Source organism: Puma concolor, chromosome A2 (assembly GCF_028749965.1).
Source record: "Puma concolor isolate L17-30 chromosome A2, mPumCon1.1.hap2, whole genome shotgun sequence".
NCBI classification, from domain to species: domain Eukaryota; kingdom Metazoa; phylum Chordata; class Mammalia; order Carnivora; family Felidae; genus Puma; species Puma concolor.
Window position 1 is genome coordinate 5,388,326 of NC_141668.1, and position 25,373 is coordinate 5,413,698.

General features: G+C 41.9%; 1 protein-coding gene across 5 annotated transcripts in view; it reads right to left on the reverse strand.

Moving 5' to 3' along the window:
* GALNT11 (polypeptide N-acetylgalactosaminyltransferase 11) overlaps positions 1-25,373 on the reverse strand; it is a 42,818-nt gene that overhangs the window by 6,699 nt on the left and 10,746 nt on the right. For all 5 annotated transcript variants that reach the window (XM_086685761.1, XM_086685799.1, XM_086685780.1 and 2 more), the window contains exons 2-8: positions 15,068-15,400; positions 13,907-14,030; positions 12,362-12,528; positions 9,361-9,486; positions 7,428-7,677; positions 1,890-2,007; positions 363-515 (exon numbers count right to left, since the gene is read on the reverse strand). In XM_086685761.1, coding sequence (XP_086541887.1) covers positions 363-515; positions 1,890-2,007; positions 7,428-7,677; positions 9,361-9,486; positions 12,362-12,528; positions 13,907-14,030; positions 15,068-15,362 — 1,233 coding nt within the window. In that variant the 5' untranslated portion in view covers positions 15,363-15,400. The remainder of the gene's footprint in view (positions 1-362; positions 516-1,889; positions 2,008-7,427; positions 7,678-9,360; positions 9,487-12,361; positions 12,529-13,906; positions 14,031-15,067; positions 15,401-25,373) is intronic.

The following is a 25,373-nucleotide window of genomic DNA, read 5'->3' on the forward strand; positions in this document are numbered from 1 at the left end:
AGGGTGTGCACAGCGGAAGAGAAAGTGGGAGGTACGATCCTGCACGTGCAGAGTCGAACGGGGAAGTGGCAGGACCGGCACACGAACCCCAAGGGGCAAAGAGAAGGAGTCACAGGAGAGGAACGAAGACACTGAAGAGAACACTTCTTCTGGTGTTGGCCGAATCTCCTTTTACAGGGTGGTCACTTGGAAAATTAAAAGAGGAGTCACAACAGCAAACGAGAGAGAAAAGAAATGTAGGGAGAGAAGGCCCCGTGGTTGTCCCAACAGAAATGCGCCGGAGCGAAAAGGCAGGTAACCAGAGCCGCCCGCAGACGCACAGCGGCCCAGCCGACCCCTCCGACCGAACAACATAACCTCACCTTGTATTCATCCAACCAGACGTGTGCCAGCCGCAAGGAGTTGTGGGTCATGGTGTCCTGGCCTTCAGGAGAGCCATACGGTCGCCTTTTTCGGAAAATGTGTCCGACTCTAGAGCACGGGATGATGAAGAGTTTACCTCCACACATCCAGATCTGGTCGGGGCAAAACATGTATTAATAGTTGCCTGCAACTGCTATGAAATCAATGTATGCATTTTCATGAAATTATCAGGTGTTCATGCAACTTTGCAAGATGTCTTACAGAACTGTCAAAGAGTACCTTGGAAAACAACGTCTTTAAGAAGAAACTAAATTCTAAAATGACGTAATATTCTTTTACTACCGTGTGTCTAAAATCACACTTACCATATACTTTGCTGTTTTAACAGATCAAGGAACTTGATCCTCAGGACTTAGGGAGAGAATGCTTGTTGGCGGGTCCCCTACTTTAAGTTTACTGGTACTTTAATAACATGTATATACACACAAATAATGAAAGATACAGAATAACTCCAGGTTAAGATTCAAAAGATCTTAGTTCTGGTCTAAATTTTGCCCTTGATTATCTGGGTATTTTAGTTTTTGTGGGACTCCATTAGTTTATCTCCAAAGTAAGAAGACTGAATTAATGATATGTTATTCCTTTCATCTTTAAAATTCTAAAGATTATGTAGGAAAAACTGCCTTTTAAAAACATTCTGGTCAATACGTTGCAGAAAGACAAAAGGACACACGCACACGTACTATCTGGATGGGGATCCTGCCGTGGGGACTGGGCTGGGGACATGTGCAAGTTCGGAAGTCTGTGTGCTCGCCCTTGCCCTCGTTCTGTCCTTTGCAAAGACTGCCTGACCCCACCTCCTCCAGTTCCCTGAGCCCCAGACCCCAACTATACCATCATCTCTCCAACTTTAGCAGTTGGAGAGGAGGACTGATTATGAAAAATGAATTCCTTCCTCAGGTTGCAGGTAGTTGTATGTATGAGGCCTCCCACTAGCTACTTCTGAAAGTGGAATGCAGAGCTATTAGTACTTTTCCTGGGAGATCTGGGGTGAACCAGGATGGTCTTAGCCAATCAGGGAAATCCGATCACGCTAAACATATATATATATATATATATATATATATATATATATATATACACACACACACACACATATATGTATATATATATATGTATATATATATATATATATATATATATATATATATATTAGGGTAGTAAATAAGGTTAGCAAATAAGATTAATAAACTGGCAACAAAACTCTAGATTAAATGCACATTTAGACATCTGAAATCATACCCATTCATCACAGCCTTCCCTTCTGAATTCTTATAAAATAAGGCTGCTTAAAAGCTTTCCACACCTTGAGTGGATATTCTCCAGATCACAGATTACAATAATGTAGCATTCATTAAGGACAATTTGTTAACAAAGGTAATCAAAGAGAATTTACAGAAAATATGGGATTGTAGATGAAAATTATATTCTACTGCAGAGTTAATAACTAGACATGAAAAAATTACCCGAAATGATATTTCTAAATTTTCTCCTCCCCAGATATCCATGCCACTGTCATACTGTCCAAGTTCATTGAAATAGTGTCTGTTCATGGCAAACAATCCTCCAGCCATTGTCGGTGACCTAGAAAAGGAAATAATTTCTGTACCAATTCTACAGACTCAATTAACTACTGTCTTTGTCTTAAAAAATTCAGTGTGCCTTTGGAACATCACTAACAAAAACAAGATGAACTATTATGAAGTGTTTTATCTAACATCAGGGAATGAGCTGGGCCACATAACTGAATTTTCTAGATTGCCAATGATATATACTACATATCTGGCAAATGAAGGCTGCTTTTCTAGGCAACAAAAGTACTTTTTAAATTATAACCACTGTTATTAGAAATACACCTGAAATGAATTCATTCCTTCTGACAGGCTCACAGAGCCACCGTGATAAAAACCGGACTCCAGGGCCTGCCGGGGGAGACCAGACAAACTCTGATCAAATGGCTTAGGCCAGTAGCTCTCAAATAGGACGATTTGTCCCCAAACATTTCATTAATGTCCGGAGACATTTTTAGCTGTCACGATGGGACGTGTGTGTGTGTGTGTGTGTGTGTGTGTGTGTGTGTGTGTGTGTCAGGGGCGGATTTCTACTGGCATCCGATGGGCTGAAACCAGGTATGCTGCCAGAGTTCCTAAAACGCACAACAGAGCACCCATCACACGGAAGTCTCTGGCCCAAAATGTCAATACTGTCAGGACTGAGAAACTGAATGAGAGAATCTGAAGGAGGCTGGCCCTCAGAGAGACTCCTGCCCGCTTTCCAGCTGCGTCACTTCCGGTAACGGAGTTAAGGTGATGGTGGATCCTAGCATCCCAAGCTGCCTGCCAGAAGTGAAGCAAAATCTCTCTGCAGGGGGGAAACCATCCCAGGTAGGAGTGTATTTACATAATTTTTCATGACTAGGTCTGTCACCAAACAAAAATAAGCAACCAAACAAACCACCAGGCAATCAGGAAGATCACATCAAAGAAAAACAAGAGAAACAATCTACATCAGAGACAGATGTTCAGGGTTTTTTTTTTCTCTTTTAAAGTTTTTTTTAATGTTTATTTTTGAGACAGAGAGGACAGAACATGAAGGGGGAGGGTCAGAGAGACAGGGAGACACAGAATGCGAAGCAGGCTCCAGGTTCTGAGCTGTCAGCACAGAGCCCGACATGAGGCTCGAACCCACAAACCGTGAGATCGTGACCTGAGCCGAAGTTGGACGCTCAACCGACTGAGCCACCCAGGTGCCCCTGTGTAGGGGTTTCGAATAATGAATAATGTGATTCTCAGGCAGAGACTTTAAAATAACTGCTCAATACATTCAAGGGTAAAAGAATGCAGAATTTGGCAGGTGGATAGACACAGTCAAAAAAGAAACCAAACTTAGGCATATCTGAAAACGCTTCTGACCAAGAGAAGAAATTCCTCTGTCACTAAGACTTTGTCACTAAGACTTTGACACTAAGACTGCCGCTGGCTTCTCACCACAAACAGCGGAGGCCACACGTTCTTGAGTAACCCCTTCCAAGTCCTAAAACAATCTATCCACCGACCTAGAACTGGGCACCCCATACAGTTACACCTCCAAGTACCGGTAGAATGAACACATTCTTACAAAAAGACAAGAGTAATCACCAGAAGGTCTGACCAAAGAAAGTACATTTAAAATGAAAATAATCCCAGGTGGGAGTTTGCAGATGGAGACAGAATAAAGAGTAACATAAAAAGGGAAATACATGGGCAAACCTAAATGAATAATGGTCACATAAAAAACGTCTTATACAGTTAAAATACACACACACACTCTTCAACAATATAACCTGAGGGGTATAAACTGGAGAATGAATATTCTGAGATCCCTGCATTGTTTGAAATACCAATTTATGTCACACTTTGATAAATCAAGGATGTATGGTATCCTCTCTGGGGTAGTCACTAAAAGAACGGTATGTAAGAATGTATAACATCTAATAACAGGGTGGCAGCTGGGAACAGAATAATAAAAAATCCAAACTCAAGACCAAAAGAAAGAGAACAGGAAAAAAAAAAAAAACCAGAATGCAAATAGTAGCATTGTAATCATAAACACAAAATACAAGTAATATTGAATGCAAGCAACTAAATTAAAGGAAGTTTTTCATGCTGGTTCAACAACAAATCATAATATGGAAAAGCAACTACACGCTGCTTACAAGGGACACATCTAAATATAAGACCCCAGAAAGACTGACAACAAAAGGGAAGTTACACAATGTAAATATTAATCAAAACAAAGCTACAACAGTCATATTAATGTCACACTATAATGCAAAAGTTTTACTATTCTGAAAGTCTGGAACAAATGGGGTTCATTTACCAGAAGATTTAATAAGTCTAAATGTTCATACATCCATTAAGACAGGCTCAAAATATATGAAGAAAACATATAAAGAACTACAAGGAGAAATAAATATACAATTGTAGTGGGAAACTTTAATATGCCATATATTTTTTTTTTCAGTTTACTCATTTATTTTGAGAGAGACAAAGAGCACAAGCAGGAGAAGGGCAGAGAGAGAGACACGGAGAGAAAATCTCAAGTAGGCTCCACACTGTCAGCACAGAGCCCCATGTGGGGCTCAAACTCATGACCTGAGCTGAAATCAAGACTTGGATGCTTAACCGACTGAGCTACCCAGGCGCCCCATAATATACCACATTTAATAACCGATATAACGTGTAAATTAAAAAATAAAAGTATAACAACCCTCATCACAGTGGGCACTGTGTAATGTACAGGATTGTTGAATTACTAAGCTGTGCACCTGAAACTAATATAATACTATACGTCAGCTACACTTCCATAAATTTTTTTAAACAAAGTATGCAATATTTGAATAATACAATAAACTTGACCAAACTAATACAGAATCCCATTTTTAACAACCAGAGAAAACATTTTCCAGGCACACAAGAAACATTTACAAAATTTACTCATGCACTTAACCATAAAGCAAATCTCATCAATTTTCAAAGAGTTAAAATACAGAATATTTTTTGACCACGGTGTAATTAAGCCAGGAATATACAATTACAAAACCCACATATGTCTGGAAAATAATAAATGTAGTGCTAAATAACCTATGGGGCAGAGAAGACCTCATGATGAAAATATTTTAAAGTGAATGATAAAAAATGATATGTCATAATCTGCCAAACCTGTAAGAAAGTTTATCATCTCAAATACATGTATTAGAAAAGGAAAAGGGATGACAATTTTAAATCTAAACATCCAACCTAAGCAGTCTGCAACCCTGGGATCATAAAAGTGCAACAGCTCACGTTAGAAAGGGGAAGAAACTGGGGGAAAGTGGCGCAAGGAGAAAGGGCCCTGATGTCCTCGCTGCACAAGGAGTGTCAGGTGATGCTCTCAAAGTGAGCAAGTGACAGCTTTCTCCAAGCAATACAGTAACAAAAACCACACTCCACAGCCAGGCGACAGAGGAGGCACTGAACGTAAATGAGCGGAATCTTCGCTCTTCCCACAGAAAAGGATCTAAGTCAGTCTGACAGTGAAGACAGGAGTACGTTCATCCATCGTCTAGAGTTAAAGAAGCAAGAAACACAAGACCCAAAATAAAAATAGTTACAGGAACTGGCCTCTGGGGAGAAGGACCGGGAAGAGAGAGGAAAGGGTCGTCAACCACTCTTCATTCTAAGTGTACTATTTTGTTACTGAATACACGTCTTTGATGAGAAGTATTTAAAAAGGGGGGGGATGCACCTGGGTGGCTCAGTCGGTGAAGCGTCCGACTTTGGCTCAGGTCATGATCTGGCGGTTCGTGAGTTCGAGCCCTGTGTCGGGCTCTGTGCTGGCAGCTGAGAGCCTGCAGCCTGCTTAGGATTCTGTGTCTCCCTCTCTCTCTGTCCCTCCCCCACTCATACTCTGTCTCTCTCTATATCAAAATTAAATAAACATTAAAAAAATCTTTTTTAAAGTATTAAAAAAAAAAAAACAAAAACGATGAAAACCAATGCTGATAAAGAGGATGAAACAGGCAAAAACTGACAAGTGCACCAACACTGAGGACACACGGCAGCCGGGGCTCCGTCGTCTCGCTCTGCGCAAGCTTCACCTTCTCCCAAAGAACAGCACAGACGGTCCGAAAGGACAGGACAAGGCGGAGGGACCACTACCGTGTGCCTCCGACCACAGGACGTGAGGTTGCAGAGACCGGAAACACTGAGGGACGTCCCCAGACGCAGCCCTGCTCCTGACAGAGGGGAGGGTGGGTCGCACCTACCCCTGATCTCACTGAAATCAGCAAGACATGGACCAGATTGTCATGCAAAGCCTGAGGGACAAGACGACCACACTCTGCCACAAGACCGCACCAGGCCCGTTTGTTTATTTTTGACAGAGAGAGAGGCAGAGCATGAGCAGGGGAAGGGCAGAGAGAGAGAGGGAGACGCAGAATCTGAAACAGGCTCCAGGTTCCAAGCTGTCAGCACAGAGCCCAATGCGGGGCTCGAACCCACAGACCGCGAGATCATGACCTGAGCCAAAGTCGGATGCTCAACCAACTGAGCCACCCACGAGCCCCCACACAGGAATTTTTTCAAGCGATGTTGAGCAAAAGAAGCAAGACAAAATGAGTCCAATGGCTTCATTTTATATGAAGTCCCTGAACAGGCAAATTACTACACCGTACTGTTCAGGGGCGCACACAGACATGGTGAAAAGTAAAGGAAAGCGAGGAAATGATTACCAGGGACCAGGTCAGGGTGATGACCCATCTAGGGGCGGGGGCTGTGGACCGGAACAGGAGTCCAGAGGGCAGCCGGCTGCTGTCTGTGGACCCGAGTGACAGCACAGGCGTTCAGATCACAGCCATTCATTAAGTCGTGTGCACAGTACGCCTATTTGCGTGTGTACTTCTTACCTACGCCATTTTTCCACAGGAAGAAAACCCAAACCGTAGGTCCAAAGACATTAAAAAGCAGAAACCCAGACAAACCTCTAAAGTCTACACGAGAAATTTATAACAGAAAACAAGGAATAACATATAAGCAGATGTGGAATACTGAGAATATGAAGGGGAACTGGAAACAATTCACACGCTGCGACCTGCGACGGTGCAGCAGGAATCCACCCTAAAGATCCTAATTACAGAAACGGCTTCTACGGCTAACGCTCTTCCCAGCGCCACACACACGAGCAGAGACCCGAAGGCAAGTAGACGACACAGGGAACTGCGATAATCAACGTGCAAACGGGGCGCGCCGCTCGAGTGTGCCACACGGTTACGCCCAGGACTGCCGATCCTACTCGTCTGCCTTGCTAGGTTGGAAACCCTAAGCCACCCATCTTCCCTTAGCAGCGGGCGCGACGTATGAAATTCGGGAAGCACTCGAGTTTGTAACGCTTCCGCTCCCTGCAAAGAAGGGATTACCTGTAAAATATTTTTTCCTCTTTGGAAGAAGCGCCGATAGGAGTTTTCGAATCTGCAGAAGGAGTCTCACCTGATGGGTGCGGTGGCTCCTTCCGGTCCCCCGAGCTCAGAAAGGGGCACGAGGTCCCACTTGAAGTGCAGCCCCCAGTTGAACCCTCCGCGCACGACGGGGGACGAGCTGTAGGCGAGCGTGTCCGCACTGATGATGTCAATGACGGGGCACACGACGGTCCGCGGGTCCTCCCGGATGGCGGCCAGCAGGGGCTGCAGCCACAGCACGTTCACCTCGCAGTGGCTGTCCAGGAACACCAGGACCTCTCCTGAGGAGGCAAACGACAGGCGGCCGCTTGGAGCGTGCGACGTACAATACAGCCGGCCGCCCTCCAGCCCCACGGCTACACCCGTCCTCTGCTGCAGGCCGGGGGAGGAGCTGGTCGCGAGCCGGGCCTGAAGCCACTGCTGTGGGTGTGGAACGCGTGCAAACACACTCACTCTCCTCGGTGACGAGATTCCAAGTCTCACGGGACCAATTCTGTTCTCCGGACAGAAAGGTAAGGAGTGTGGTGCAAGGACAGTGGCCCTTTGTGTGTGGATGTTTTTATTACAATTACTGTAATCAAACTACCTCTAAACGTAGGGTACGTTTCCTTGCCTCAGTCAACGGAGGACAGAGAACGTATTTTCACTGGTGACTCAGAAACGTGACTGCAATTATCAGTGACTGCCACGACAGTGACACGGGCTCCCTTCTCCCTTGAGGTCACCACTCAGCTGCCACATTCTCATTCCTGTTTGCTTCCCATCTTTCCAATTCCCCAACCTTGTTGGCTGAAGTGGCCCTCATGAGCCGATGGGGTAGCCTTTCTTCTAGTTAGTAAAATAAAAACCATAAAGATTTTTATCCTGCGTTTTTAACTTGATGCAAGAGGCATACAGGGAACGTAGGCGATGTCGCTACGAGGGAATCCCCCCCCCCCCACCCCCAAAGTTCCAGAATTCTCAAATTACCTTCATGGTTTTACTTGTTTGTTTTTTGGCCTTATCCATGCAACTACCTGCAATATTATATATATAACATCTTAAAACTGATTCATTTAACTTAAATAAATTAATTTTAACGGGAAAATTTTATCAAGATCACTAACCTTACAGAGGTAACCCTACACACACACAAAAATATAACGGAACCGATGCAGTATAACTGAGGACTAACCAGATTTTCTGGTGAAGATGAAACTTAACACCTGTTCTTTCTCTTTAAAAGGGGAGATTCGTATATGCTAGAAAGGTTTTAAAGATATATCAGTAAAATGGAGGCTTTATCTTTGATGGAATCAGAAGGACTCAGAGGGAATTTTGAAGAAGGTACCTTTGGAGTTTCGTAAGTTGCTTTTTATTTATTTTTATTCTTTAAAGATTTTATTCTTAAGTAATCTCCATACCCAATGTGGAGTTCGAACTTACAACCCCGGAGATCAAGAATTGTATGCTCTACTGACTGAGCCAGCCAGGTGCCCCTGTAAGTCAGTTTTTAATATTATAGCCCATTTCTCCAAGGAAAACCATGATGCCCTATCACCAGCGGTATGTATTCGTAGTAAGGAAGCACTGGCACAAGTCAAACCAAACAGTCTGGGTACACGTAGTTTAAATGTTGTATTAAAAAAAAATACAGAAGCTCAGTTACAATTTTTCTTGGACTCTTCTCTATGGAAGTTAAACAACACCGAAACCTACGTGAGGAGCAGGGCAGTAATTCACAGTAGGGGCCCCCAAGAAAACAGATCGGCTTGGACTCCAGAGTCCCCCTCCGTGGCGTCTGCGTCTGGGGACAGCAGGGGTTGGCGTTACGAAGCGGCCCTTCCCAAAGCAATCGAGCTTCGTCTCTCCTGACAGTGTCCATTTAAGATACTCACTTTTCAACCGATCTCTGCAGAATGAGGCTCCAAGGACAAAGCCCTTGTCGCTCGACACCCACCGAGAAGAGTGGCAGGAAGCTGTACCTGTAGCATGGGCCGCTCCGATCATCCTTCCTCGAATCAGTCCCTCACGCTTTGTGTTTCTTATTACTTTAATTTTTCCAGGGAGGTATTTTTGGACATATTCTTCTAGTTCTCCTTTCAAATCATCTGAAAATAAAGAGCCCATAGTAAAACCACATGAGACATGTAAAAAGACAGTTTTTTATAGCTACTCTAAAATTGCACCTGGTACTTGCAACAACAGATTATCAAGTAAGTATTACAGAATCTTCTGCTGCTTTATTTTAAAAAAGCATGGCAGCTTATCTCCTGAGGAAGAGAAAGGAAAACATGAAGGATAAGAACGGAAACACTAGTCAGAACAGTTACCTTGTAGACTTACTTGTATTTCCACAGCAACTAACACAATGCTTTGCATAAAGAAGGTCTGAAATGAGTACCTGGAGTGAATCAATTTTCAGCTGACTACACATAAATCAGGTTTACAACAAAACCAAAAAATGAGATACAAATGTCTTTTGTTTGAACGTAATTTATTAGCTATTATTCCATTTCAGAATAGTCGACACAACTTCTACTGCCCCTACCAAAAATTATATAACAACAATAAACATGTCCTTTTACTAATCTAGCACCTTCCAAGTGCACTAAATAATTTTTATACATTCTAGCTCATTCACCTTTCAATTTCATAACTTCAAAGATCATCTAAGAAGTAATTCTTTCCATTGTTAGTAGATAAACCATTGTAAGTTAGCATGACTTTTTGCTTTTAGATAAAATAGCTACAAACTGAAAAACCACAAATTTAAACAAAATATCGACACCATCAAGTCTCCAATTGAGTATTTAGCCAACATCCTATTTGGTCCAGACTCACGTTCTTGCTTTTTTAATCATTCATTTTTGAAATTAAGTTTTGTTTTCTATTAACCTTCCTAAATTTTCTCCTGTGCTATTTGAATATTTTTACCAAGGTTTAAGTAGTTTGCTCCCATTGGGCTCAGTGTACCTTTCCTCACTTTGTATATTTAACTGGTAGGCCAATTCTGCTGTTGGTAAGAGGTGCTTAATAAACACTGGAGCAATGAAAAATATGTAACTGGCATACAATTTATTAATATACCTCTGCAGCTTGCCGTGATGAACAGGTTTGGAGCTACGTGGACTAGAGGTTTAATTTCAACTCTACCACGTAACGGCTATGGGACCTTGACCAAATTACTTAACATTTCCTCCTCTATAAAACGAGGACATAACCTCTCTCAAGGTAGCTGAGAGCCGAATGAGCAGCGTAAATAAAAAGCCTTCCATCCTGGGGCCCCTGGGGGGCTCAGCCGGTTAAGCGTGGACTCTTGACTTGGCCTCAGGTCGTGATCTCACGGTTTTGAGATCCAGCCCTGTGCTGTTACTGCGGAGTAGGCTTGGGATTCTTTCCCTCCCTCTCCGTCCCTCCCCTACTTGTGTGCACGCACACGCTCAGTCTCTCTCAAAATAAATAAGTAAACATTAAAAAAAAATGAGTAAGTCACAGAGATGAAAAGTACAGCAGAGGGAATACAGGCAGTAATATTGTGATAACATCATACGGTGACCGACGGGACTGCACTTTCTGTGGTGATCACCACGTAATGTACAGAACTGTTTAATCAATATGTAGTTCAATGAAAACTAACATAACACTAAAATTTATTATACTTCAATAAGAAATTTAAAAAAGAAAAGTGTGTAATATACGTACTGAATCATAAAACACTGGCATTCAGGGATCATCTAAGAGCTATCACAAAGCAATCCACTTTTATCTGGGGATGGTCGGTGTAACAGACTTATTAGATAAATATAAGCCAAGGCATTATGCTGAGTGAAAAAAACCCATCTCGAAAGGTCACATACTGCACGATTCTATTTATGTAACAATTCTTGAAATGGCAAAATCACAGAGACAGAAACAAAATCACAGAGATTAGGGGTGCCAGGGATCAGGGATGGAGTGGGTCGAGGAGGTGGGTGGTGTGAATATTAAAAGCTAGCATGATAGGGGCGCCTGGGTGGCGCAGTCGGTTAAGCGTCCGACTTCAGCCAGGTCACGATCTCGTGGTCCATGAGTTCGAGCCCTGCGTCGGGCTCTGGGCTGATGGCTCAGAGCCTGGAGCCTGTTTCCGATTCTGTGTCTCCCTCTCTCTCTGCCCCTCCCCCGTTCATGCTCTGTCTCTCTCTGTCCCAAAAATAAATAAACGTTGAAAAAAAAAAAAAATTAAAAGCTAGCATGAGGGAGATCTTTGTGGTCAGGGAGTTGTCTGTATCTTGATCGCAGCGGTGGCTCCAGGAACCTACACAGGGGATAAAATGACACAGAACTGCGTATACACACTGTGCCAAGGACAAATTCCTGGTTTGGATGTTGGGCCAGGGTTACGTTAGAAATAACCAATGGGGGAAATGGGAGGAATGGGGGGTAAGAGGTAACAGACCTCTTTGTAACTTGCTGTTACTAATCTATATTTTGAAATAGAACAATTTTTTAAAAAGATAAGCCAAGGGGGGCACCTGGGTGGCTCAGTCGGTTAAACATCCGACTTCAGCTCAGGTCATGATCTCACAGCTTGTGATTCGAGCCCCGCATCAGGCTCTGTGCTGACAACTCAAAATCTGGAGCCTGCTTTAGATTCTGTGACTCCCTCTCTCTCTGCCCCTCCCCCACTCATTCTCTCTCTCTCTCTCTCTCTCTCTCTCTCTCTCAAAAGTAAATAAACATTAAAAAAAATTTGCTTAAAGATAAGCCAAGGGAAAAATTTCAAGCACCAAACTTAAATGGCACAGTCTGAAAAAGATCACAAAGACAATGTTGTTTCCTCTAATCGACAGACATTATTTGTTGCTGACTCCACTGCCACTCTGCGGACGAGGGTCCTGTCCACCACCTATCCTGACAGTCAGCTCCACTGGATGCTCACGCTGGTGCTCACACGGCCACGATCAACAGCCCAGATCCCATGGCATCAACTGCAACAGCCCTTACCAAAGTCACTGTCATCATCCACAAGGATGATTTCATGAAGGAGCTGGGCTGGCGTGCGGTCTAGAACGCTGTGCACCGTACGAAGCAAGGCAGACAAGGCTTCATTGTAGAAACAGATAACGACACTGGCGACTGGCAGGTCCGCGGGGTAAGACTTGTCTTTACATCTGTAAAGGCATGTATGAGAAAAGGTGACATCTTAGAAGGTTCAAATGTTTTAGGTCGTTATTCACTCAACATTAACTGCCCCTGTTCAGCCTCTTTCCTACATTGTAATGACAGTTTTTTAAAAACCACTGAAGAACACATCACGTGTCTTACTCAAGAGTTTTACATTTCAGTAATTCCTCCCTCCAATACCTGCCACTCCACTTATTTTTAGGTCAATATTTAAAAAATGATTTTTTTTTTCTTTTTTGGTACAGAGTTTACATAAAAACGTGTTATTTGTATGAAATCACTATAGGTTTTTAATGTAGCACTCATAAGCTAATGATCAGCTTCTCCACGATAAACATTCAAAAGAAAATAATATAAAACTTTGTATCTGAAAACTATTTTTTGCCCAACTTTAGAAAAACACTTGAGTAAACTAGGACATAAATCAGGATAACAGAAAAGCTTCTATCGAGCAACTATGTGATAAAAAGGGTTGGGTGGCTTTAAGCAACAATCATAAAAAACCACCAGCTTACAGAATAAAATCTAGAATTCCCTGTCCTTTCGTGCGGCATACAAGCCTTCTCGCATCTGGGCCCTGGCTACCCCCGGCCTCCTGGTGTTCTTCTGCTACAGCCACAGTGAGTGCTGTCAGTGCCTTTCCAAGCAGTGTACCAACTCCATCTGTCTGCCATGCAAGGGAGGTGTCCCCCACGCACGGGAGGCGTCCCTTGTACACTGCTCATCTCAATGAGGCCTTCCCTGACCGCTCTGGTTTGGGGGTCCCCACTTCACCAATTCCTACCACAGCCCTCATTTACCACCGCAATTACTCGATTCCTTATCTAACTCCCCTGCTAGATCCTAAGCCCTGTGACTGCACCTTACTCTGCTTATTTCCAAACCTAATACAGTGTCTAGAAAACAAAGGTGTTCAAAAAGGTCTATGGATGGGCTGGCCAGCCACATGAATGAAAAGCCTTTGAAGCAACAAAGATAATGAAGACAGAAAAGTGAGATGATGAATAAAATTCTTCACTGATTTTTGATCCCTTTACCACAAATCCAATAAATAAATATCGAAAACAAACTTATGCTCAGAAGGTTATCTAATTATATGCGGTTAGTACCTCCCTGCTTTTCCCTATGATTTTAAGTTTCAAGGGAGCAGCAAGCCGTGGAAGGCTGTTAGTACAATCTCAGCCCACGGGGCTTCAAGGCAGGCGGAGCGGAAATCTGTCTTAAGTGGTCTAGTGTCCTGAATACCGAAGTCTAACTGCAAAGTATCAACACCGTCCCCGTGACTTACGACGCTGCCACTAAGAGCACCACGTCATTAAAACGCAGGCGCACACACTAGCGAGAGGCGAGAAACGACAAACGTACGCGGTGTTCCTGGTGTCGGGCACATCTCTGCGGTAGCCCAAGCGGTTACTGATGAGCATGTTGAAGGCGTGTTTCTGATAGCCCAAGTCTCTCAACTCCTGATCACGTTCATCAAAAATCATGCCTGCAAAGTTTTACCAAAATGACGGTAAATACATAAAGAAGCTAGAAACTTTCCTGTTAATGCTTTTAAAAGGCCTATACAGCGGTCTGAAAGTCTATTTTATGAAAATTGAGGTATTAGTTTCCATTTCCTCCTGTCATTTTAAATACTTTCAACTGCATGTATTAGAAAATCATTAAGTCCTAGAAACAGATTTTATTTCTTTGAAACTATGATCAAATGAAAAAAGAATCTATTTTAACCTTTCCTTTATTAATTGTGGATCTTTCAATCTCTCAAGATCTCTTTTACTCCTAACATTACTTATTATTTGAGATTTCTAAGGACAAGATTAAAGTTCTTTTTTTGTTAAGTTTTAACGGTAACCAAAATGGCTCATTTATCCCTTAAAATAAAACTGCTAAAACCAGGACTCCAGAATTACAGTGTGCAAAAGACATATACAGTAGATTCTCACTTCCAGATTGAACAGAATATAACTTCTGAAGAAAAAAGTTTCCCTTTTATACTAAGATTTTATAAACTCCTATATTTAATATACTCCAGCATCTTAACAATTCTTATAAGTAGAAATCTTATTAGATATAAGTAATCTCAGCTTACCTCTAAACCCAATGGTTTATGTTCTGTTTTAATTAACTCTGCCTTTCAAAATATGTTATATATAGTCAAGTTACCTTTCAACCATTTCTTTCCCTTATTAAATAATGCTAACAATTAAAATCCTCCCCCATAGGTTCCATTTTCTTTCCAGTCACTTAATTTTTCTTTCTTTCTTTTCTTTGTTTTCTATTCTGGACCTTATTACTTTCTCCCAAGTCCTCATAAAATATTGAAGTCAGAAACAGTAAATTAGAATATAACTCCCCACTGAGTCTGCAAAATCCTAGAACCTCAGCGAGTTCATTAACAAAATAAATTGGTGGGTGAAAATGACCCATTTCTAATCCCCTCTGCAACATATGACTCGAAGAACCGAGCTTAAAGCTCCAATGATTAAATACTCTGACATGCTACTAGAAGTCGAACACACCTACCCAATTCAGAAGAGAATTTCGTGTTGCCTTTTTCTGGATCTTCAACATGATTATCTATCATGTCATCAATTCTGTTTACTTTGAACTGTGACTCTAACACTCGACTTGGGCCTCGAGTGAAACGGGGATAGAATTTTTTGGGAAAAGGGCCATGGGGCCCGGACCCCTTGATGGGCACATTCTTAAGTGGCTGAGTCACTTCACTGAAGTTGAAATAAATAAAAAGCAAAACCGTCCAGGTCGCAGATGTGAAAAGGCATCCGTAACAGAAATATCGAGCTGTGACACTTCCCATTATAGACCTAACATCGCTGAAGGGTCATCTTCAATCTCCTGAAAGAGAAGAGCGGCTATGTTAGACCCTTCGGGACATTTGTGAATCATCTACCAAGTTCACAGCCACTGTCTTCTAAATAACCAAGTAGAACTTCTCAACTATTTACTTAGGACTCCTGTGCATACCGTCAGCAAAGACTCAAATGTGAGAAGATACATGGATGGCGCTGAATGAAAACTAGAAGGATTCGACAATTAAAACCACAGGCCAATGTGTCAGTGCTTGGGAAACCAATAGCAGTAAAACAGCTACTTGTTTATTTGCCCATGTTAAAGGATATTTTACCTTTGCTCTGGATTGCTTTCAGTGTGGTAATCTTTTTCAGGTTCTGGCTTTTCATGAGGAAAATGCAAGTACCTCGTGTATCATGACAGTCTATCTAAAGTCAAGTCCCTTTGCACCATAAAATTATAGGACTCTTTTAACCTAAGGCTCTTAAAATCTGTTATTCAAAATAAGCAACCTGAAGAAAACAGTTCTATTCCCAAAGATTGCACCTGCCCCAATGCCTATACTAGATTCAACAGTTCCGGTTCAACTTATTACTGAAAGCAGAAGCTTTAATCTATAGCTTTGACAAGAAGCTTCCTGGTGAACTCTGATGCACAGCCAGATGTGGGAACCAGTGGTGTAATGAAAAGACAAGATTAAGTTCTAGTCCCATTCTGTCCCATACTGGCTATGCAACTTGAACAAATCACCAAATTTTCTTAGCCTTCTTTTCATCAACTGTATTCAAGTTAATACTACAATCTACCTTACCTGATTCTTAGAATAAAATAAAATACTTAGAATTACATAAGATAGGTAAAGTATCAGGTACAGTGATTAACACACAAAACAGTGATTTGCAGTGGATGGAGAGAACCAGAGACTGTAGCTAGCTTTTGTTTCATTTGTTCACTGTATTTCCTTCACTTAGCACAAGCAATGGCACGTAGCAGCTGCTGAATGATACTACAGAATGAAGGAATAGAGCACAAATTCAACAACGTTAACTTTTTCCTCCTCCTCATTAGGTCTAATACGTAATATGAATGGTACACGTGACCACACGTTCCTTACAATGACCCACAAGTCCCTACCTCCTCTGCAATCACCTCTCTGACCATACCTCGCCTTACTTCCCTCCTCGTTCATTTCATTCTAGGCACAGGTCTCCTTCCGGGTCACCAAACGTGTCAATCATACTCCCACTGACAGATTATGCATTGGTTCTTCCCTCTGTCTAGAATGCTGGTCATCCCTGGGCGCCCGGGTGATTCAGTCAGCTGAGTGTCTGCCTTCGGCTCAGGTTGTGATCTTGCGGTGCGTGGGTTCGAGCCCCACGTTGGGCTCTCTGCTGTCAGTGCAGAGCGCGCTTTGGGTCCTCTGTCTCCCTCTGTCTCTGCCCCTGCCCCACTTGCACTCTCCCTCTCTCTCAAAAATAAACCAACATTAAAAATTTTTTTCAAAAGAATAATTTTCATCCTCAACAGACTTCACCTCTGTTGAATCTTTGCTCAAATATCACCTTCTCAGTAAGTCTCTAGATTTTACCGTATTTAAAACTGCAACTCAATCGCCAAATACTAGCACTTCTCATCTTCCCTACTCCTTGCAACTTCCGCCTTCTTACACACTACATAATTACGTATTATTTACTGTCCATGCCTGCTGCTAGAAGGTAAGCTTCAGTAGGGCAAAAGCTTTTATCTGTTCATTTCCTGCAGTATCCCGAGCTTACAACAACGCCTGGCATGCAGCAAACATTTAATAAGTATTCATAGAGTTTAATGAATCGATTACTGTAATACAGTTATCAATATATTTGCAAAATCCTGGGAATTTATAAACAAATGTATTGCTATCATGTTTGAGCGAAGCAATACCTTAAAGCTATGCACAGAGATCATGACTGCCTTATTTCTGCAGTATGAAACTACCCAGAACAGGCATAGTTATTATTAGAAGAGGTAAAGAAAGAAAAACGACAGGCTCTCAGTGTCCAATTTCACAAATTAAATAAAAAATTTATTTATTAAATAAATAAACAGGAGACCACTTTCCACTTTGTCTACTGCATGATCTTAAGTCCCCTCTTGGCTGCCGCAACCTGTGGGCAAAATGAAAAAGTTTTCTCCTCAAGACCTCACCCATAGGATTTGGTCAACTCCGTTCAAAATTTTTCCCAGAATACCCCTCCCAATCCTCAACACAACAGCTCAAACATCGAGGTCTTGCTTCCTGAACTGCAGAATGGATTAACTCTCAACAGTTTGATCAGGTAGATATTTTCCTCAAGCTACATTATGGTAATTCTTTAGAGAGCAATTTTTTCCTTGGTCAATTCTTACACTAAATTAAGGAACCTATAAAAATGAGAGAAACTTATAAAATCAGGTCATTTATTTTTTTATTAAAAAAAATTTTTTTTAATGTTTATTAATGTTTGCGAGACAGAGTGCGAGCAAGGGAGGGGCAGAGAGAGAGGGAGACACATGTCCGAAGTAGGCTCCAGGCCCCAAGCGGTCAGCACAGAGCCCGATGTGGGGCTCGAACCCATAAACCGCGAGATCATGACCTTAACTGAAGTCAGACGCTTAGCCAACTGAGCCACCCAGGCTCCCTGGTCATTTATTTTATATAATTAACCATAACAGTCTTTCAGAAGCAACAGAGACACTCTCAGTTTTTAGACAGGTCAAGAAGTTAGCACTCAAATATGAAGAAAGTATGGGGCGCCTGGATGGCTCAGTCAGTTAAGTGTCCAACTCTTGATTTCAGCTCAGGTCATGATCTCACCATTCACGAGTTTGGGCCCTGCTTGGGATTCTCTCTCCCTCTTTCTCTGCCCCTCCCCTGCTTTCTCTCTCTCAAAATAAATAAAACTCTAAAAAAATATATGAAGAAAGTACAAAGCAGTCAGATACCTGTTATTTAATAAGATGACCAGTTCTTAACTGCTTAAGAAGTTAAAACATCCAAACGAAACCCAAAAGCTGAAATTTTAATCTAATCCACACTAACATATAATGAATCCAGCATCTACACAATAAAGTGTGCTATCTGTTCTTCCTTCTATGGGCAATCACCCATGGCTTCAATATCTGAGGCTGAAAGCCTTTAAAAGGAGGACCAAAGCAAACATTTAAAGGTAGTTAATAGAAAACAGCTAGTGAACAAATTCTTTCAATCATAAACTTGGACAGTTAACAAAGCCAAAACTTCAGCAGTTAGATGTCAACATAATACATTTCCAAAAGTTAAATGAACAAAAGGCTAACCAGCTGTGCACATGAATTTCCAGTGAGACCAGGCAGTCATGGCCTGGTAGAGGCTGAGACAGGTGCCTTGTGAGCAGAGTCAGGGTTTCACCGGGGAGGTACAAAAGCAGCAGACTGGGGACAGGGACATGCAACGTGCCAACGGGAATGACCGACGGATCTGAGGTTCTGGTGTGGCTGAATGATCGCTGGCATCACACTACTACAGAGAGGGACACGGAATGACTGCGTGTGGTGCCCGGAAAACGCAAGGCCAACACTCGCATTTGGGGGAGGTACGGTTAACGACAGAAGAATCCTCTCCAAATACATGAGCTGGAGCTGTGGCAATAAACAACGTGCCTAGAGCCTAAGTGCTACTATACTCGCCGTGAGCAACCCCCTCAGGGGACAGGGATCATTTCTGTCTCTTCAAACCCATTCTGTTTGGCCCAGTGTCTAGTATTAAAAATTAACAAATACTGGTTTGTGTAATTAAAAATTATGCAGAGTGTATCTCTCTTCCAGAAGAGGTTACAGGACCTTGATTCTGTGCTATGTAAAATCGTACTTGGGGCACTTGGGTGGCCCACTCAGTTAAGCGTCCCAACTCTTGATTTTGGCTCGGGTCATGATCTCACAGTTTATGGGTTCGAGCCCCGCGTTGGGCCCTGCACTGACAGTGTGGAGCCTGCTTGGGATATTCTCTCTCTCTCTCAAAAACAATAAATAAATAAACATGTAAAAAAAAAAAAATCTTAGAGAAGAGTATATATGAGATAAGCACATCCTGGGGAATAAACATTTGTCAAGAGGAGGGGAAGGAGGAGAAAACAGCTAACCAGTTAAAATAGTTTCATTAGATGTAGTCATTACTAAGCAAAATATTCAGTATGCCAGCAAAAGTCCCAAGTCTTCCTTTCTCAGTCCAAGATTTCTTAATTATAAATTTGAAATCACTGCAAAAGTTAATTTTATAAATCAAGACGGTTTCATATGATTCTTTGCATATCAATTTGAAAGCCTAGAAGAGTAACATTTAAGGAAAATATGACTTACTCAAACTGACCCCAGTCCCAACAGAAATGTAAACAGACCAATCATCACAGAAGAAATAACCTCATAAGAGTTCCTCAAAACAGGGACACCTGGGTGGCTCAGTCAGTTGAGTGTCCAACTCTCGATTTCAGGTCAGGTCACGATCTCACAGTCCACAATCTCAGTCATGAGATCAAGCCCCACATCAGGCTCCATGCTTGGGATTCTCTCTTCTTTCCCTCTGCCCCTCTCCCCTGCTCGCACGCACTCTCTCTCTCAGAAGAAAGTTCCTCAAGACAACATAAACCACCGGGCACAGAGTTTCACAGGGGAATGCTACCAGTCCTTTAAAGATCTAATGACCCTAATGCTACTTAAGCCACTGCAGAAATAATTAAAAGAAATCTTCCAAATCTGTTTTATAAAATGAGTAGGACACTGATCTCAAAATCTGACAAAAATCGAACCTCTCCCAAACACACATCTCATTTACAACTACAAATCTTTGAAAAATATAAAAATTCTTAAGAACACTAAGCACAAACTTAACAGGAAATATCTTAAACATGTACAAATAAAACCATAAGACACTCCTGAGAGCCCCAAAAGATGACTTGATCACATGGAAAGATGTATACCTTACTCTTGGACAGAGAAACCCCACATCATAAAAGCTCTCCCTAAGTTAACTTATATATATTACATAAGCTATTTAAAATACTAACAGAAGGGGCGCCTGGGTGGCGCAGTCGGTTAAGCGTCCGACTTCAGCCAGGTCACGATCTCGCGGTCTGTGAGTTCGAGCCCCGCGTCAGGCTCTGGGCTGATGGCTCAGAGCCTGGAGCCTGCTTCCGATTCTGTGTCTCCCTCTCTCTCTGCCCCTCCCCCGTTCATGCTCTGTCTCTCTCTGTCTCAAAAATAAATAAACGTTAAAAAAAAAAAAAAATTTTAAAATACTAACAGAAGCGCCCGGGTGGCTCAGTGGATGGAACGTCCGACTCTTGATTTCAGCTCAGGTCATGATCTCAGGGTTGTGGGATCGAGCCCCACGTCAGACTCTGCCCTGACAGCACAGATCCTGCTTGGGATTCTGTCTCCCTCTTTCTCTCTCTCTTCAAAAAAAAAACTTTAAAAATACTAACAGATTTTTTTTTTTCTAGAGCTAAACAAGTTGATTATAAGGTGTATTTGGGAAAGAATGAAAAAGCAGGCAATAGCCAGGCAAATCCTGAAAACCAAGTATAAGCAGGGGTGAGCCCTACTGAGTAGTAAACAAACTCCAGAGCTTTTTACCTAAATGGCACAGCATGACACATGCACAGACGAAAAACCAATGGGGCAGGATGAGAAATTTTGAGAAACAGACCCAATTACACTTAGAAATTTAGTATAAATGATTACAGATAACACGCCAGTGAGGAAACGAGTGACTTTTTGCAAACTGGTTTTGGGACAACTGCTTAGCCATATGGTGAAGGATACACTAGGGCCCACTCCTCACACCTAGACACATCTGATGTGAACTCAATATTTAAATATAGTAGACGAAAAATCAAACGATTGGGACCACATCAAAACAAAAAGCTTCTGCACAGCAAAGGAAACAATCAACAAAACTAAAAGACCTACTGAATGAAGCTATTTGCAAATGACATATCTGATAAAGGATTAGTACCCAAAATATATAAAGAATTGATAAACCTCAACATCTAAAAAACCCCACAAATAATCCAATTAAAAAATGGGCAGAAGACATGAATAGACCTTTCTCCAAAGACATCCAGATGGCCAACAGACCCATGAAAAGATGCTCAATGTCACTCATCATCAGGGAAATGCAAATTAAAATCACAATGAAATCTCACCTCACACCTGTCAGGATGGCTAAAAAAATACAAATAACAAGTATTGGTGAGGATGTGGGGGAAAAAAGGAACCCTCGTGCACTATCAACGGGAATGCAAACTGGTATAGACACTGGGGAAAACAGTATGGAGGTTCCTCAAAACATGAAAAATAGAACTACTCTACCATCCAGTAATCCCATTACTGGGTATTTACCCCCCAAAATACAAAAGTACAAATTCAAAGGGATACATGCACTCCTATGTATACTCAGCACTATTCACAATAGCCAAACTATGGAAGCAGCCCAAGTGTCCACTGATACATGAATGGATAAAGAAAATGTGGTATATATGTATACAATGGAGTATTATTCGGCCATAAAAAAGAATGAAATCTTGCCATTTGCAACAACTAGAGCTAGAGAGCTAGTGAAATAAGTCAGAGAAAGACAAATACCATGTGATGTCACTCACATATGGAATTTAAGAAACAAAAACAAACATGCAAAGGGGGAAAAAAGAAAGAAACCAAGGAACAGCCTCTTTACAGAGAACACACTGGTGGTTACCAGAAGGGAGGCAGGGAACAGGGGGGATGGGTGAAACAGGCGATGGTCATTAAAGAGTACACTTATCATGATGAGCACTGAGTAATGTGATAAATTGGTGAATCACTATAATGTACATCTGAAACTAATATGACACTATATGTTAACGATACTGGAATTAAAATTAAAAAACTTAAAAAAAATAAATACAGAAGATGAAACCATACAAGTAACAGAAGAAAACGAAGGTAAATTCCTCTATTATCTGCAAGGGGTCACAACTTTTCTAGCTACAACTGAAAATTCAGAAACAATACTGGAAAAGATACATAAACTGGATTATATAAGAACAAAAAAACTGGGGGTGGCAAAAGACACCAAAAGAAAAGTAAAAAGGCAAACGAGAAAAAGGAAAAAAATACTTGCAACTTGTAACACAGACAAAAAGGTATTACCTTGGTATTAGATATCTACTGCTGTAGGGGCGCCTGGGTGGCTCAGTCGGTGAAGCATTCAACTTTGGCTCAGATCACGATCTTGCGATTCACGGGACAGAGCCCCGCATCAGGCTCCGTGCTGACAGCTCAGAGCCTGGAGCCTGCTTCGGATTCCGTGTCTCCCCGTCTCTCTGACCCTCCCCTGGCGCACTCCCCTGGCGTCTTTCTGACCCTCCTGTCTCTCTCAAAAATAAACATTAAAATAAAATGTTGATATCTACTGCCATATAACAAATTACAGCAAAACAACACATATTTATTACCTCACAATTTCTAAGCATCAAGAGTCTGAGCACAGCTTAATTAGATGGATCCTCTGCTCAGGGTCCAGCAAGACTTCACGCTAATCGTCAGCCAAGCTCCATTCTCACCTGGAGGCCTAATTCCGGAAGAACCGCTCCCAAACTCATCAAGTTGTTGGTAGAATTCATTTCCTATGGCTCTATGACAACGGGCCCAGTGGACTGGAGACCCCCTCAGACCCTAGTTATCGGCAGTTCCCTGCCACGTGGTCATCACCACACAGTAACTTCATCGAGCCAGCAATGAGGAATCTCCTCCGGTCTGCTTAACAGTCTTATATGATATAGTCACAGGAGTGACATCCCATTATCCTTGCTACATAACGTAAGCGAATCAAGAAACCGACACTCTATCATCTTTGCCATGTTTTGTTGGTTAAAAGCACTCCCACACATGGGGAGAGAATCACACAAAGTGAGAGCAGAAGGTGGCAGGAAATCACTAGGGATTATCTTCCAGTCTTGTTGGTCACAACGAGAAAGGACCAACAACCCTACAGACCAGTCACAGAAACAGAAACACAACTGGTTCTTAACCCTATGAAAAAATGCAGAACCTTTTTCACAGTAAGGGAAGATAAGCAAAATAAGCCCCCACCTGAATTTATAAAAACCCACAAACTTGACAACATAGTCTGATAATGAGGCTATGGAGAAACGCTCCTATGTGGTACAGTTTCTATGCAGGGAGATTTGGCAACATCTACTAAAACTGCATATTCATTTATCCTCTGACCTAGCAATGTCACTCTTAGAAATCCACCCCAGAAAAATAGGAAGTAATGTATGCACAAGGCTATTCACTATAGGACTCTCTGTAATAGCAGAAGGCTGGAATCAGTCCAATTGTCCATTAATAAAGAATTGGTCGAACAAATTAAGAAACATCCACACAATAAAATATGCAGCTGTAAAGAGGAAAGAGAAAAGTCTCTATAGTTACTATGGCTTTATCACTAAGATATGCTGCCAGGTGAAAAAAATTAAGATGGAAAAGAGGGTATATAGAATGCTACATGTAAATACATCTACATTCACACACACAACTGCTTAGAAGACAAAGGATGGGTAAAGCAAAGGAAGGACAAAGCACAATACCCAAGTTGGTTTTCAGCATTCTCCCATAAACCATAAAAAAAATGTTAATACCCTTTAGGAGAGAAAGGAAATAGAATGGAGAGGCAGGACTAAAAGGCAGAATTCATATTCATAGGTGAAGAGCAGCCTTGCACCACTATGCAACCCAGGAGACTAGAAAGATACATATAAAAATATGCAAGGACAATTTAAGCACATACACGCTTTAGTCCACTCAAAAAACGACCGATCGTTGCTGTTTGCATCTGCTGTCTCGTTGTATCAAAAAGGCTCTTTGGGGGGCGCCTGGGTGGCGCAGTCGGTTAAGCGTCCGACTTCAGCCAGGTCACGATCTTGCGGTCCGTGAGTTCGAGCCCCGCGTCGGGCTCTGGGCTGATGGCTCAGAGCCTGGAGCCTGTTTCCGATTCTGTGTCTCCCTCTCTCTCTGCCCCTCCCCCGTTCATGCTCTGTCTCTCTCTGTCCCAAAAATAAATAAACGTTGAAAAAAAAAAAATTAAAAAAAAAAAAAAGGCTCTTTGGCAAATTACATATGACACAAAGGGCTAAAATCACATGAGATCTCACTCAATTTAAATTCCAGCATCATTATCAATTACAGTGAGGGGTATTTCTCAACAGCACAGTCGTCTGAGCTAAGAAAACCCATTTTGAGATGCTGTCCATAGTTATCTTCTATTAACAAAGAACACAGCACACACCAGCTACTAAATTATGCTCCATAAAGTAGTCAAATTATGTAAAGTTCACCAGGATGGTGCCTGTTACCCAATGTGACTCTACAGATGATACTTGAAACCATTCCATTAATCTTCCAGTCAGGGCCTATTAAATGTACTAACTAATCCAACATTCTTCTTCTGAAAAATCATTAAATAATCCTTAAGGAAAGGCTAATACTGGGAACACAGCAGAGCTCTATATGCCAGACACCACGCAAGGTGGTAGGGATTAATATTTTAAGCTCTGCTACTATGCTAAAAAATCAGAAAAAACAGATTAGCAAAATGTTAAAAAAAAAAAAATGCCTGAAATCTCATTACTGCAAATATTTTGCTATATATTCTACTGCTTATTTTTATTTTATTAAAAAAATATTTTAATGTTTATTTTGAGAGAGAGAGAGAGAGAGAGAAAGAGAGGGAGACACAGAATCTGAAGCAGGCTCCAGGCTCTGAACTGTCAGCACAGAGCCCGACGCGGGGCTCGAACTCACAAACGGTGAGATCATGACCTGAGCCGAAGTCGGAAGCTTAACCGATTGAGCCACCCAGGCACACCTCTACTGCTTATTTTTAATCTCTCACACGACCTAAAATGTTACACTGTTATCAGCAATAACGAAAAAATACACTTAATAGAATCAGCTTAGTGGCATCATAGCTAATTTTCTGGTG